At 39.0% G+C, this 15769-nt stretch overlaps 1 protein-coding gene and 1 pseudogene across 8 annotated transcripts in view; both read left to right on the plus strand.

Moving 5' to 3' along the window:
• CNOT10 (CCR4-NOT transcription complex subunit 10) overlaps nt 1-15769 on the plus strand; it is a 74770-nt gene that overhangs the window by 9001 nt on the left and 50000 nt on the right. For all 8 annotated transcript variants that reach the window (XR_006818089.1, XM_046003540.1, XM_046003543.1 and 5 more), the window contains exons 2-5: nt 3667-3761; nt 5339-5500; nt 10601-10751; nt 13199-13341. Coding sequence is in view for 7 of the 8 variants with exons in the window: in XM_046003540.1 (XP_045859496.1) it covers nt 3667-3761; nt 5339-5500; nt 10601-10751; nt 13199-13341 (551 nt within the window). In the remaining variant the exon portion in view is untranslated. The remainder of the gene's footprint in view (nt 1-3666; nt 3762-5338; nt 5501-10600; nt 10752-13198; nt 13342-15769) is intronic.
• LOC123941007 lies at nt 13478-13645 on the plus strand (annotated as a pseudogene).

A 15769-nucleotide genomic window follows, 5' to 3' on the forward strand; every position in this document is an offset into this window, starting at 1 on the left:
CTAAAGGCAGTTGTTTGATTCAAAATGAAGCCTATTGGCTTAAAGGGTGTCAAGGTTTTTGCTCCTAAGAGCTCTGTGCGCCTGGAAGGTCAGCCATGTTCATTAGGCCAGAGTAGAAGGAAAGTCAAGCTTATGGATGAACGGCCATACACTCTTACAATTGGCAATGGAGACTACTTTTGGACAAATAAAGACACATTATGGAATTACGTGCAGACTCTTTCTGGTAAGAACTCTGAAGTTATAAGTAATGTTTTAAAAACTGATTACAAAAATAACACCCATTCCATACAGAAAACTTGAAAGGTGCAGAAAGATAACAAGGAAAATAAAAATAGTAAACCCACTGGAGGGAGTATTTTTGTTTTAAAATTTTATCTTGAAGTAAAAGTGCAGATAAAATAATGGTTGGTTACCTTGGAAAAGGCTACGTTTTGCACTGACTTCTCCAAAATATCTGTAGAAGTGGCAATTTCAGAGTCTCCTGTCAGCCTTAGAGTCTAGCTTATTTATTATATTAAAGTTGGCATCTCTCTTTGCTTGGAAGATTGTAGGAGGCTTTTACAGTTCCTGGAGGATAATGGTGGAAAGTAGATACTTAAACTCCTTTTTTTTGGTAGATTTTATTTATTTATTTGACAGAGATCACAAGTAGGCAGAGAGGCAGGCAGGGTGGGGGTGGCGGGTGGGAAGCCGGCTCCCTGCTGAGCAGAGAGCCCAATGCAGGGCTTGATCCCAGAACCCTGGGATCATGACCTGAGCTGAAGGCAGAGGCTTTAACCCACTGAGCCACCCAAGCGCCCCTATGGATTTTATTTTTAAGTAATCTCTACACCCAGCATAGGGTTTAAATTTACAACCCCCACATCAATAGTCACATGCTCTACCAACTGAGTCAGCAGGTGTCCCCAAAATAAAATCTAAAAAATAATAATAGTAAATAAGTAGTAATTGATCCTTACTGTTATTGTATACGTAAAAGTTTTGCAAAACATACATTGTGAAAACAGGTTAACAGTAACTCATTGTCATTGACTTTCTAAAGGAAAAACTGTTTAACAGTGTCTTTATTTATTTTTTAAAGGTTTTATGTTTTAAGTAATCTCTACACCTGGAGCACCTGCGTGGCTCAGTCAGTTAAGCATCTGCCTTTGGCTTAGGTCATGGTTCCAGGGTGCTGGGATTGAACCCCCACGTCAGGCTCCCTGCTCAGTGGGGAGCCTGCTTCTCCCTCTGCCCCAAAACCCACCTGTTGTTGCTTTCTCTCTCTCTCAAATAAATAGACAAAATCTTTAAAAAAAAAAAAAAAGGTATGAAATTTTTTTAAATTAAAAGTTAGGGGAGGGGGGGTTGGAGAATAAAAAGATCCAAAAAAATATATATTAGAAAAGTTGATTGGTGGTTTTTTTTAAATCAAAAGAAAGTTTCCTTCCTTCCTCAGAGCACAAGCAGGGGGAACAGCAGACAGAGCCCTGCAGAGGAAGAAGCAGACTCCCCGCTCCCTGCTGAGCAGGGACCCAGATGTGGGACTCAATCCAGGGTCCTAGGATTATGACCTGAGCTGAAGGCAGATGCTTAACCCACAGAGCCACCCAGGCGTCCCAAAGAGAGTTTTCTAAGTGGGAAATATTTGTAAATTGTAGAGGACAGTTTCTAAAGACTGATCTTGACTAAGTACAACTTTTAATTTGAGTTTAGTACCTCAGGGAAAAGCAGGAATATCATGAGTAATTTGAGATTAAATGAAGTTAAAATAATCCATGGCATTATAGCTGGCTATACCTTCTCAAGGTGCTATCTTTCCTCCCTTCCCTGCAATTCCCGTTCCCATAGTCTTTATTATTATTATTATTATGGCATTGAATAAATGTGAAAAAGACTGAAAGATTTAAAGGATTTAACTTTTTTTTTATAGTCCCTTGATACACTAGATGCTTTTTTTTTTAAATCAAGAATGAGGAGTTTTTTGTGTTTTTTTTTAAAGATTTTATTTATTTGACAGAGATCACAAGTAGGCAGAAAGACAGAGGGGGAGGAGAAGCAGGCTCCCCGCCTCATGCGGGGCCCAATCCCAGGACCCTGAGATCACAACTCGAGCTGAAGGCAGAGGCTTAACCCACTGAGCCACCCAGGCGCCCCTAGATGCTGCATTTTTATTACCTCTGTATATGTGGTTACCTGGAAGTATTTATTCTTACTAATTTTTATGACTTTATTGTCTCCTTTAAAGAGTAATTAAGAGCTCAGGTATGTTTCTTAGTGTTGAATGGAAACTGTTTTGTGGCTACTACATGTAATTTTACAGAGGAAACTTCAGAGTTTGTGAAAACTGGATAAGCATGAAGCTGTCTCCAGAGAGTGATATTATGGTTTAAGTTCTTGTCAGTTATCTGACATCAGGGTCCCAAATCCCAAGGAAAAGAAAGATTTCTGCCAGCCCCTCTCCCAAAAAATCTCTGCCATAGTGTATAGATGAGGCTTAGCCCAGAAAGATCTCTTGTGAACAAGAAGAGATGGTATCATTTGACTGCATTGTGCTCACAAATGTTGGGATCAATGATGCTGCTTCTTTCGTGAAAGAAAAAGTATTTCTTCGGGATGCCTGGGTGGTTCAGTGGGTTGAGTGTCTGCCTTCTGCTGAGGTCATGATCCCAGGGTCCTGGGATTGAGTCCCATATTGGGCTCCTTGCCCAGCAGGGAGCCTCCTTCTCTCTCTGCTGCTCCCCCTGCTTGTGTTCTCTCTCTGACAAAATTTTTTTAAAAGTTGTATTTATTTTGAGAGAGAGGGAAAGAATCTCCCACAGACTCCCCACTCAGAACAGAGCTCAGTGAGGGGGCTCAATCCCACCACCCAGAGTTCATGACCGGAGCCAAAACCCAAGAGTCAGACACTCAATCTAACTGAGTCATCAAGGCACTCCAGAAAAAGTTCTGGGTTTTTTTGTTTGTTTGTTTTGAAGCATTTGTCAGAACAGTTACAAGTATTGAATTCGAGTAGTTTGAAACTTGATTTAGCGGAGATTTTTATGTTTATTTTGAAATTTGGGTTTTGAATAAAAAATGTCTAATTTTGAAGTACTGAATTGTGGGGCAGGAATCATTAATCTTAGAAGGTATATGGATACTTAATCATGTTAAGGAAGCTTTTTAAATGTGTTAATCTTGGCTTTTGGATTCCTAAGCCTATGAAAGTATTCTTGGCCTAGAAATTAACTATGAGTTCTTATCAAAGTAGTTTTCTAATTGTTAAATGTTACCGTATTCCAACTGGATTATAAACTTTTGGAAGGTATTGTATATATATTTATAATCTTTTGTCTCTGGAGCATAGTTTCTGGAATATGTAGGACTTTGATATATTGCCGGGGTTCAGATCTAATCTTTTTAAGTGAACACAACATTCTCAGCCCAGGTGTCCTGGTGGACAGAGCTGTAATTTTTACATAAGCAATGGTGGGTTTTCATTGTGCTTGACCATGGCTAAAGAAAACATTTCTTTAAGTTTTTGGAGGAGTGGCTTCTAACTCACCTATAACACAAATATGCCATCGTAGTTGAGAAAGCCCTAACTGTAGCAACTTTATTAGGAAGAAGACAAAAGAAAACTAGGGCATGTTCACTGTATAACTTTATTTCTAAACAACTGTGAAACTTTTGTGCTTGCAGATCAGGGAGCTGAGAAACATGAAGGGACAAGTCAGTCCTCTGGGATCACTGATCAAGAAAAGGAGTTGTCTACCAGTGCTTTCCAAGCTTTCACAGTAAGCAGTGGTTTCTTTCTGTCGGCTCTAGTCTTAGGGTCTGTCGAATATGAATCTTTTCACAGTGAATTTTTTAAATTTAAAATTTTTATTCTGTAATAATTCAAGAATTAAGTTTAGGGAGTAGGTTTAGTTTTAATATTTTAAAAATTAGAGTTTGAATATGATAAAAGGAATGGGAGTAATTGGAGCCATTACCAAGTTTTGTGTTTTCATAAACATGTTTAACTCTCATAGTCCTTTTTAAGTCTTTAAAGTCCTTTTTAAGTCTTTAAAACTTAGATTTGTAAATATGTGGGTCACTCTTTTAATTCACTGCTTTTTCAGTTCTTTTTCTCGAATATGCTTCAAAATGGAACTCCAAAGGTTTCTAGTCAAAACTTTAACTTTTCTGACATTAAACTATATGAAAGTAAACCTTATTTAATTTTCAAGTTATATACATATAAGCAGAAGAATTTGATTCTTGGGTATTCAAAGTGTATTTACTGGAAATTAAAAATTAGAATAATTAATCATATTACCTTTCTTGGCTAGCCTCAGCTATTATGTCCTACTAGCAGTATACACATATATATAAATAAATAAATATATATTTGTGTATGTCATGTTGTTTTATGCGTATATAGAAGTGTATGGTATACCTATGTGTTTGTGTATGTGTCTTATACAAGTATTGGTGTTTGAGTTTGAGCCATAGGAAATATCTACAATTTTTTTCAGCTTTATTGAGGTATAATTGACATTTCCCAGTTTCCTTCTCTCTTTTTTTTTTTTTTTAAGATTTATTTATTTGACAGAGATTACAAGTAGGCAGAGAGGCAGACAGAGAGAGAGAGAGGAGGAAGCAGGCTCCCAGCCAAGCAGAGAGCCCGATGCGGGGCTCGATCCCAGGACCCTGGGATCATGACCTGAGCCGAAGGCAGAGGCTTTAACCCGCTGAGCCACCCAGGCGCCCCTCTTTTTTTTTTTTTTTAAAGGATTTTATTTACTTATTTGACAGTGAGAGAATGAGAAAAGGAACATAAGCAGGGGGAGTGGGAGAAGAAGAAGCAGGCTCTCCACCAAGCAGAGAGCCCAGTACGGGGCTTGATCCCAGGATCCTGGGATCATGACCTGAGCTAAAGGCAGATCTTCAACGACTGAGCCACCCAGATGCCCCGACATATCCGGTTTCTTTTTTTCTTCCCCAGTTTCTTAATTAATATGAATTTTGCTTCACCTAGTGACTTTAATTAGTAAACTTATGTGGAGTCTTTTTCTTTCTTTTTTTTGTTGTTGTTGTAGGTCTTTTAAAGTTTTCCTTTTTTTAACTTTTTTTTTAAGACTTTATTTGTCAGAGAGAGAGCACAAGCAGGAGGAATGGCAGGCAGAGGGAGAAGCAGGCTCCCCGCTGAGCAGGGAGCCCAACATGGGGCTCGATCCCAGGACCCCGGAATCATGACCTAAGCAGACGCTTAACTGACTGAGCCACCCAGGCACCCCTTTACAATGAAGAGTGGAATATATTTAGAAATGATTATAAAGTTTTAAAGCTGATATGTAATTTTGTCTGTTTTTGTGTTTGTTTGTTTTAGGCTGGAAATTACGATGCCTGTCTGCAACACCTTGCTTGCCTACAAGAAGTAAACAAAGATGATTATAAAATAATTTTGAATACAGCAGTGGCTGAGTTTTTTAAAAATAACCAAACGACAACAGATAGTTTGAGACAAACGCTTAACCAGCTGAAGAATCAGGTGATACACGAATGAATTTAGCTGTAAAAGTACTGTGGTAGTCTTTCAATTGTCCAATAGAAATACTTAAGGAAAATTAATAGGACATGTCTGATACTGATAGCATAATTTCTGATGTAGCTAAAATACTTGCATCGATTTTATTTATATAAAATTATTATTCCAGGAAATGAAAGATATGTTGTATAATTTTATTTTCTGCTGTATTTTTAAATTGAACAGAATATACTAATATACCAAATTTGAATGAGTTTTGAGAACAAATTAAAGTGGAAATATATGAAAAGCTTAGCTACTGAAATCTCAGTATATAAAAAGTATATAAAAAAGATATAAAATATCTTTTTTATAACTGCAAAGATCTGATTATTTATAATAATGTCAAGATTGTTTTAGCATGTTGGATCAGGACATGATTAATTGATTAAATAGAAGATATTCTGATTTATATATGGTTTGGGGCTTGTCTTGGTCATTGGTCATAGCAGCAACATTTCTCAGATCATAGAGTTAGAGCTTTGATAGTCAAGAGGGCTGATGATGATGATGATAGGATCAGATAGCAGACATTTATTGCAAGGCCCTGCCAAGAACCTTATATGCAACATGTCACTTACTCTTCCCAGTAGTCCTATGAAACAGCTACTATAATATTTCTCATTTTACAGATGGGAAAGCTGAGGTACAGATAGCTTGTATAATTTGTCCAAAGACACAAATCTCTTAAATGAAGAGAGTTCGTTCCATCAACCCAGTCCTGTTTGACTCAAGGGCCTGTGCTTCTCATTATTGGTTCATGCTGTAGAAGCACTTAAGACCTTTTTGAGCCTTTGTCCTTGTTCATGAGTACCACTGTATGATAGAGTATCACCCTAATATGTGATGTAGACCCCTTCAGGACCTTTATAATTTTTTTTGACCTTTATAATTTTTTTATAGGAGTAAAGCTACCCTGCAGTATCACCCAAACATGGTATTGTTAGAAATAAGAAACCTGTTCATCCTCTTCCTAATTCTTTTTTTTTTTTTAAGATTTTATTTATTTATTTGACAGAGAGAAAGATCACAAGTAGGCAGAGAGGCAGGCAGAGAGAGAGAGGGGAAAGCAGGCTCCCCGCTGAGCAGAGAGCCCGATGTGGGGCTCGATCCCAGGACCCTGAGTACATGACCTGAGCCGAAGGCAGAGGCCTAACCCACTGAGCCACCCAGGCGCCCCCCTCTTCCTAATTCTTTACAGGAGTGATTTTTCAACCCTATTACAGTTCTTCAATGAAAATGAGAATAATAAGTGTGCCTGCCTGGCTCAGTTGGTGAAGCATGCAAATCTTTTTTTATTATTATGAACATATAATGTATTTGTTTCAGGGTACAGGTCTGTGACTCACAAGTCTTACACAATTCACAGCACTCACTATAGCACATACCCTCCCCAGTGTCTATCACCCAGCCACCTCATCCTCCTACCACACCTCCCCTCCAGCAACCCTCAGTTTGATTCCTGAGATTAAGAGTCTCTTATGGTTTGTCTCCCTCTCTGGTTTCATCTTGTTTCATTTTTTTCCTCTCTTCCCCTATGATCCTTTGCCTTGTTTCTCCAATTCCACATATCAGTGAGATCATATGATAATTATCTTTCTCTGATTGACTTATTTCACTTAGCGTAATACCCTCTGGTTCCATCCATAGAGCATGCAATTCTTGATCTCAGGGCCATGAGTTCAAGCCCCCTCTTGGGTGTAGAGATTACTTTAAAATATAATTTCTTTCTTTTTCAAGAAAAGAAAATGAGAATAATAGCCAATGTATATTAAACACTTAGGGGATTCCAAATTCCTTGTTAAGTGCTTTTTAAGTTTTATCTCAAATAATCCTCACATTCAACCCTTAAGATAGGTACTTTTATCTCAGTTGTAAAACTGGGATTTAGGGAGCCTGATAATTTTAATTTATATAGCCAGAGATGGGAGGAGCAAGATTTGAATCAGACTTGATTTTTTTTTTTTAAGATTATTTATTTATTTATTTTGACAGAGAGATCACAAGTAGGCAGAGAGGCAGGTGGGGGGTGGGGAGCAGGCTCCCCGCTGAGCAGAGGGCCCGATGCGGGGCTCGATCCCAGGACCCTAATATCACGACCCGAGCGGAAGGCAGAGGCCCAACCCACTGAGCCACCCAGATGCCCCTGATTTTTTTTTTTTTTAAGTAAATTTTACATGCAGGTTTAAACTTAGGACCCCCCAAAATTAAGAGTTACATGTTCTACAAACTAAGCCTTCTAGGCACCCCCAGACCATCTGACTTTTGAGCCTGTTTTCATAGCTACCCCATTCTTCACAAATTTATATGACATCACATTTCTGTATTTCTCTAGCTTAGTAACTGTGACTTTATCTGGAGCTCCAGAATCAAAGGAAAGATGATGTTTGTGGATATCTAGTACACATACCCCATAGACTGTTTATTCCAGGGAACATTTATTTGGTCTTTGAGCACAAGTTCATCCTTAAAACCCTTTTTAGGGTAAGACTCCTGCAGACTTCTTATTAAGCCAAGAAAATAGTTTTTTGAAATCCTTTCACCAGCCTTAGTTCTTTTTTTTTTTTTTTTTTTTTTGCTTTTATTTTTGATAAGGCTGGTTCAGTAAACCCCTCATGCCCTCCAACTCTCTTAAAACCTAGAAGTATTTGTACCTGTGTCTCCTACTTTTCACTAAATCACACTTCTGTTCAGAGTCTTATGTCCTCGGCCTTGTTACATACCTTTACAACCTATTCCACTTTTATTGATATTTTGTCTCATTTAACAAGTCGTTTTTGTTCTGGCTGGAGCAATTACTAGATGTTTTTGGTAAGTCCTAGAAAATGCTGCTGTTATTTATGTCATATGTTCAACCATTTGCGCTTTTGTTTTGTTTTTGTTTTGTTTTTTAAGAAGAAAGAATTTATTTTTATTTTTTTTTATTCATTCATTTGCTAGAGAGAGAGAGTACTTGCGTGCACACAAAAACAGGGGGAGTAGCAGGCAGAGGAAGAAGCAGGCTCCCCTCTGTGCAAGGAGCCCAGTGTGGGACTTCAGGACCTCAGGATCACAACCCAAGCTGAAGGTAGAAGCCCAGCCAACTGAGCCACCCAGGTGTCCCTACTTAAAAAAAAAAACAAAAAAACAAAAAACAAGTCTTAAAAACAAACCCATAGCAGTCCCTGCCATTTGACAGCAAACTCCCAGTGCCCAGCAACTAGTAATCTGCTTTGTCTATTTATTTGCCTACTTTGACTATTTCATGTAGCTGTACGTTCAACCATTTTTTAATCCAAAATTCCTTAATTTGTCCAGGCCCCTCTTTTCTGGCTAAGAATTAACCTTTTCTTAGTTCATTCTCTCTCCATTATATTGCCACCAGCCAAGTATTGTTTTTCTTTGGAAATTGAGTTTTCTCTAAAGAGACTATTTTTAGTCACTTCAAGACTATGACTTGGTAAGTGAAGGTTATACAGAATCTGCAAACTAATGGAGATGCAAGTGCTTGTGGTCAGAGAGGACCAGTTGTTAACATTTAAGCTCATCATATGGATGACTGAAGTCACAGGTGTCTGATTACAAATTACACTGTGTCATGAACCTTCTGGTTCCTTGCCATCAGCCAAACCAAAGTTAAGTTTATCATGTATATCACAGTCCCACTGCTTGATATAGGGAAGTGTCGTCTTAAAATTAATTACTTAACATTGCTCAATAATTTGTTCCAATCTTTAGGGGCACCTGCGTGCCAGAGTTTGTTGGGAGTCTGACTCGGTTTTGGCTCAGGTTGTGGTTTCAGGATCGTGAGATCGAGTCCCATGTAGGGCTCCAAGCTCAGTGCAGAGTCTTCTTGGGGCTCTTTCCCTGTTCCTCTCTCCCTCCTCTACATGCATTCTGTCTCTCTCAAATAAATAAATCCTTAAAACAATAATTTATTCCAATCTTACCAGTGGCAGAGAAAAATTGGTTTTAATGTAGATCTCCAGTTTTGTGTGTTAAATGAAATTACAGAGTGTTTGTAAAACTTAATTAAAATTTGCAAGCCTAGGGGCACCTGGGTGGCTCAGTGGGTTAAGCCTCTGCTTTCGGCTCAGGTCATGATCTCAGGGTCCTGGGATCAAGTTCTGCATCGGGCTCTCTGCTTGGCAGGGAACCTGCTTCCTCCTTTCTCTCTCCCTGCCTCTCTGCCTACTTGTGATCTCTCTCTGTGTCAAATAAATAAATAAAATATTTAAAAAAAATTTTTGCAAGCCTATTGCTACAGCTTGGGGGGCGGGCGATGCAGGTAGTCATTAGCTTTAAAATGCAAAGTGGTGTGATTTTTTTTTTTTTTGGGGGGGTATCAGATGTAAATATTTGTTTTAGCAAAGTCATCAAAAACCTATTTTTGTTGTTATTACTTCAAACTTTTTTTTTAGTTATAGGAACAAAACCTGAAAATAAGAGGAATATCAGAAAATATACTTCCTAGCTATAAAGCCTTAGGCAAGATAATTAAGCTTTTTGTGTTGGTCTCCTTATTTATAAAATGGAAATGATAATAATTTCTGTGTCCTCAAGGTATGGTGTGGATTAAATGAGGTATTCTCTGAAAGGTTTAACATAGCAGGCCTGGCACATAGTTAAGTAGTTAGCTATTGTCTGTTAATGTTTAAATTTTACTTTAGTTTTTACAAAATGAAATCAAGGTTATGTATACATAGCACATAACAGTGCATACAGGAAAGGTCTTTGAGTTTTGCCCACTCCCAGGGAGACTAAAAAGTGGCGGACTAATTTGGAAGCCATGTTGGCAGTTAAAACATTGACGATATTGTCACAGTAGCAAGGAAGAGACTTGCCTTGCTTTGTGCTAAGTACTACATAGAGTCCACGAAAATGTTTTACTTAACGGAAATTTATTATGAATAAAATAATTTTGAATATGTGAGAATAATTAAAATCTAGAGGTCCTGTAGAAAAGATGGAAAAATTCAGAGTAAGAAACGGCCATGTTTCTGTTTGCTCATATAGATCTTTTCACTTTTGCTCTTTATTTTCTTACTGTGTGAGAACATATTCTTTGTTGATTTTGTTTCATAGGTCCACTCGGCTGTTGAAGAAATGGATGGATTAGATGATGTGGAGAATAGCATGTTGTATTATAATCAGGCAGTCATTCTTTATCATCTGCGGCAGTACACAGAAGCGATAGCAGTTGGTGAAAAGCTTTACCAGTTCATAGAACCTTTTGGTATGTTCTGTCAAAAATTTTCCTATCTTTGGGGGACTTGGGTGGCTCAGTCGGTTAAGTGTCTGACCCTTGATCTCAGCTTAGGTCTTGATCTCAGGGTTGTGAGTGCAAGTCCCACAACGGGCTGTGCACTGGGCATGGAGCCTGCCTGGGATTCTCTCTCTCCCTCTGTCCCTCTTCCACTCTAAAAAAAAGAATTCCCTGTCTTCTCATACTTGCAGTGGCTTCTGGTCCTTTTACCTAGTTAACCAAAATCAGGGAATTACCTGTTAGTATTTAAAGAAAGAAAAAAAGCTGTGTCAGGTTTTTTTGATAGCTAGAAAGATTAAAAAATGACATCACTTTTAGATGAACCCAGGTTTTCTTTTAACATTTCCTTCCCATCTCTCAATTTTTTTTTTTTTTTTTAAAGATCTCATCCACTCATTTGAGAGAGAGAGTGAGCATGAGAGAGAACATGAGCAGGGGGAGCATCAGAGGCAGAGGGAGAAGCAGGTTCCCCACCAAGCAGGGACCCTGATGGGCAGTCTGATCCCAGAACCCCAGGATCATGACCTGAGCTGAAGGCAGAGGCTTAACCCACTGAGCCACCCAGGCGCGCCCCTACTCACCCTTCAGTTTTTAAAAATAACTTAGTGGGAGGGCGCCTGGGTGGCTCAGTGGGTTAAGCCTCTGCCTTCAGCTCAGGTCATGATCTCAGGGTCTTGGGAGGAAAGCCCGCATCTGGCTCTCTGCTCAGCGGGGACCCTGCTCCCCACCCCGCCCACCTGCCTCTCTGCCTACTTGTGATCTCTCTCTCTCTCTGTCAAATAAATAAATAAAATCTTAAAAAAAAAAAACTTAGAGGAGTGCCGGGGTGGCTCAGTGGGTTAAGCCTCTGCCTTTGGCTCAAGTCATGATCTCAGGGTCCTGGAATCGAGCCCCACTTCAGGCACTCTACTCATCAGGGAGCCTGCTTCACCCTCTCTCTCTCTCTGCCTACTTGTGATCTCTGTCTTTCAAATAAATAAAATCTTAAAAAAAAAAAAAACAACTTAGAGATTATGTTTCTGATTGGGAAGACTTCGTGATTTTTGTTTTTTCTCTGCTCTTTAAACACCACCTAGTGTACCCAATCCATTCTTACTTGAGCAGTGTCTTAAGGCGTGTTCAGGGATGTTAAGGGACAGTGAAATATTTTGTTCATTGCCTTACTGACATTTTTGTGAGTAATCATAGAATAGATAGTACAGACTATGCTAGCTTTCTTGGTATCTTAAGTTACTTATTTTACAGTTACTAGCCTTGAGTAAGTAAAGTAAGAAAGGTGAGGGCAAAGGAACAAAGAGGGAGCAAATAAAGCAGCAAAGCCAGGCTCAGGAAATGGTTGTTAGAGAGGCCTGTTTGTTTCCAGTCCACAGGCAGGCAGAATTCAGTTGTGATTTTTGTCTTTTTCTCCATGTTACTTTCTTTTAAATTCAAAACACTAATGCCAGTTCCTGATTACTATAAACACCTGAGTATTGATGTGGTCCCCACAGGACAAGAGGTAGAGTGAGATGGCTCCTCTGTGGAACTTTGGGAAGAGTTACAGGGTCCCTATTTGCTGTCAGCCTTTGAACAGCTGCTTACTGTGAATCTAGGGAGGCATTTTCACGGTGCTCCTCTTCTGTACTGAGGTCATGGTGGCTGGACAGATTGGGCAGGGGAAACACCAGTGGTGAAGATGGTGTAAATTGTGACCTTTCCCTATAAAACCAGAAATCAGCATTATACTTCTATGTTTTTCTATAAAGCTGAGAAGGAGGTCATTTGTTTTTTGTTAAGTAATCTCTACACCTAAGTGGGGCTTGAACTTAACAACCCCAAGAGTTGGAAGGACCTCAAAAGATCATCTGGCTTGCCCCCCCTGCCTTCAGGCAGGTGAAGTATTCTCCCCATTTTACAGGTCTGCTAGCTGAGGTCTAAAAATTAGCTCAGTGATATGTAGAGGTCACATACCTAGTAAGTAGCTGAGTGGGTACTGGAATTAGGGTTTCCTTCTACCTAAAGTAATACTCCTCATTTCATGTGTTGGTGTTTGGTAGATATTTTTTGTCAAATATCAATGAGAGGCCTTGAGATGTGGAATAGAATAGCATTGTTGGTATTGTAGGTTGTTCCATGCACGGCTCTAGGTGATGAACATTCATTTAAATAGACTTAAGTGTCTTTGCTCTTTAGAACTTACTTTTTTTTTTTTTTTTTTAAGATTTTTATTTATTTATTTGACACAGAGAGAGATCACAAGCAGACAGAGAGGCAGGCAGAGAGAGGAGGAGGAAGCAGGCTCCCTGCTGAGCAGAGAGCCCGATGCGGGACTCGATCCCAGGACCCCGAGATCACGACCTGAGCCGAAGGGAGGAGGGGTCTGAAATGTTTGCTTCACTTTGGATTATAACTTTTCTTTTCCTGTTTTTTCCCCCCAGAAGAAAAATTTGCCCAAGCAGTGTGTTTTTTGCTTGTAGACCTATATATATTAACCTATCAAGCTGAGAAAGCTTTGCATCTTCTTGCTGTCCTAGAAAAAATGATTTCACAAGGCAACAACAACAAAAATGGAAAGAATGAGGTAAGTGTTCTGAAGTGATCAGATTAAAATTTATGGTTAATATTTTGGGTCATTAAATATTTTAACAGCCTTAATACAGAATGATCACTATTTTTAATGATACTGTAGTATTACATACTCAAAAATGGCCAAGCGCAGCTTTGCGCAGTGGCAGTATCGTAGCCAATGAGGTTTATCCGAGGTGCGATTATTGCTAATTGAAAAATGGCCAAGCGAATCGGTCTTCAGAGTCCTCATTACAAGAATAAAAACCTTTTGTAATTGTGTATAGTATAATGATAGATGTTTTAACTAGACTTATTTATTTCACAATATATACAAATATCATTATGTTGTATACCTGATAGTGTTTATGTCAATTATACCTCAATTATATATTTTTTTTAAGATTTTATTTTTTTATTTATTAGCGATCGAGTGAGGTGATACAAGCCAGGGGCGTGGGGAGGCAGTGGGAAAGGGAGAAGCAGGCTTCCCACTAAGCAGGGAGCCTGATTTGGGGCTTGATCCTAGGATTCTGGATCATGACCTGAGCAGAAGGCAGACACTTAATAACTGAGCCACCCAGGTGCCCCTAAAAATTTTTGTAGTAAATAAAAAATCAAAAGAATTATGCCTACCCTCAGGCAGCCCACAGACTAGGTAAGGAGAGACAGAGGAGTTAAAATTTTGATTAATGGCGGCAACTGACTGGCTCAGTTGGTAGACTGTGTGACTCTTGGTCTCGGGGTCGTGAGTTCGAAACCCACATTGGGCATGGAGCTTACTTATTTTAAAAATAATTTGATCAGTGACCTAAAAAAATTATATAATTCACATCTACAGAATCTAACTTTTTTTTTTTTTAAAGATTTTATTTATTTATTTGACAGAGAGAGAGATCACAAGTAGGCAGAGAGGCAGGCAGAGAGAATGAGAGGGAAGCAGGCTCCCTTCAGAGCAGAGAGCCGGACGTGGGACTCGATCCCAGGACCCTGAGATGATGACCTGAGCCGAAGGCAGCGGCTTAAACCACTGAGCCACTCAGGCGCCCCCAGAATCTAACATTTTAAGGTGTACAGTTCAGTGGCCTTTAGTATACTCACTGAGTTGTAGAACTGTCATCCCTAAGTTCCAGAACATTCCATCACCCCAAAAAGAAACCCTGTACCTGTTAGCACTTTCCCCCTTCCCTCAACCATTGGCAACCACTAATGTACTTTCTATATGAATTTGACTGTGATGGACATTTCATATAAATGGAATTATATAATATATGGCCTTCCCTGATTGTTTTTTTTTCACTTGGTATACCTTCAAAGTTTATCAAGTTGTAGCGTGTACTTCATTCCCTTTTCATGTATTTCATTCCTTTTTATGACCATGTACTCCTCCACTGTATGGATTTGCCACATTTTTTTAATCCATCAGTTGATGGTCATTTGGATTGTTTTCCACATTTGACTAATATAAATGATGCTGCTGTTAACATTTGTGTACATATTTTTGTGATGGCGTATATGTTTTCATTTCTCTTGGGTATATATTTAAGAGTGGAATTGCTGGATCATATGGCAGTTCTATTTTTAATCTTAGGAGGAACTCCCAGCCTGTTTTCCAGAATAGCTACACTATTTTACATTCCTACCATTTTTGCCAACCTTGTTATTACCTTTTTTTTTTTTTAAACATTGTAACCATCCTGGGTCACCTGGTTGGCCCAGTGGGTTAAAGCCTCTGCCTTTGGCTCGGGTCATGATCCCAGGGTCCTGGGATCGAGCCCCCACATCAGGCTCTCTGCTCAGGGGGGAGCCTGTTTCCTCCTCTCTCTCTGCCTGCTTCTCTGCCTACTTGTGATTTCAGTCTGTCAAATAAATAAATAAAATTTAAAAAAAAACATTGTAACCATCCTAATGGATGTAAAGTGGTATCTCATAGTGGTCTTAATTTCTGCACTTACTAAGGGAGTGTGTTTGCATCTTTTCACGTGTGAAATGTTCGATTTACAGGATGTAAAGATTAGAATTCAGACAATAGAAATCCATAATTTGGATAGACAGAGCAGCTTTCACTAGAGAAAATTTCATCATTTAAGTTCTTTAGAAAGAGAAATATTTATGACATATTCTGGAATAAGGGATTTGCTTTTACATTAAGAATACTTCTTAGGGGGCGCCTGGGTGGCTCAGTGGTTTGAGCCGCTGCCTTCGGCTCGGGTCATGGTCTCAGGGTCCTGGGATCGAGTCCCGCATCAGGCTCTCTGCTCGGCGGGGAGCCTGCTTCCCTCTCACTCTCTCTGCCTGCCTCTCTGCCTACTTGTAGTCTCTCTCTGTCAAATAAATAAATAAAATCTTTAAAAAAAAAAAAAAGAATACTTCTTAGTTCTCATGGGTTTTTTATTTTTAGATTGTATTTGTATTTTTAATTATTTATTTTTTTGAAGATTTTA

Source organism: Meles meles, chromosome 4, assembly GCF_922984935.1.
Source record: "Meles meles chromosome 4, mMelMel3.1 paternal haplotype, whole genome shotgun sequence".
Lineage (NCBI taxonomy): Eukaryota > Metazoa > Chordata > Mammalia > Carnivora > Mustelidae > Meles > Meles meles.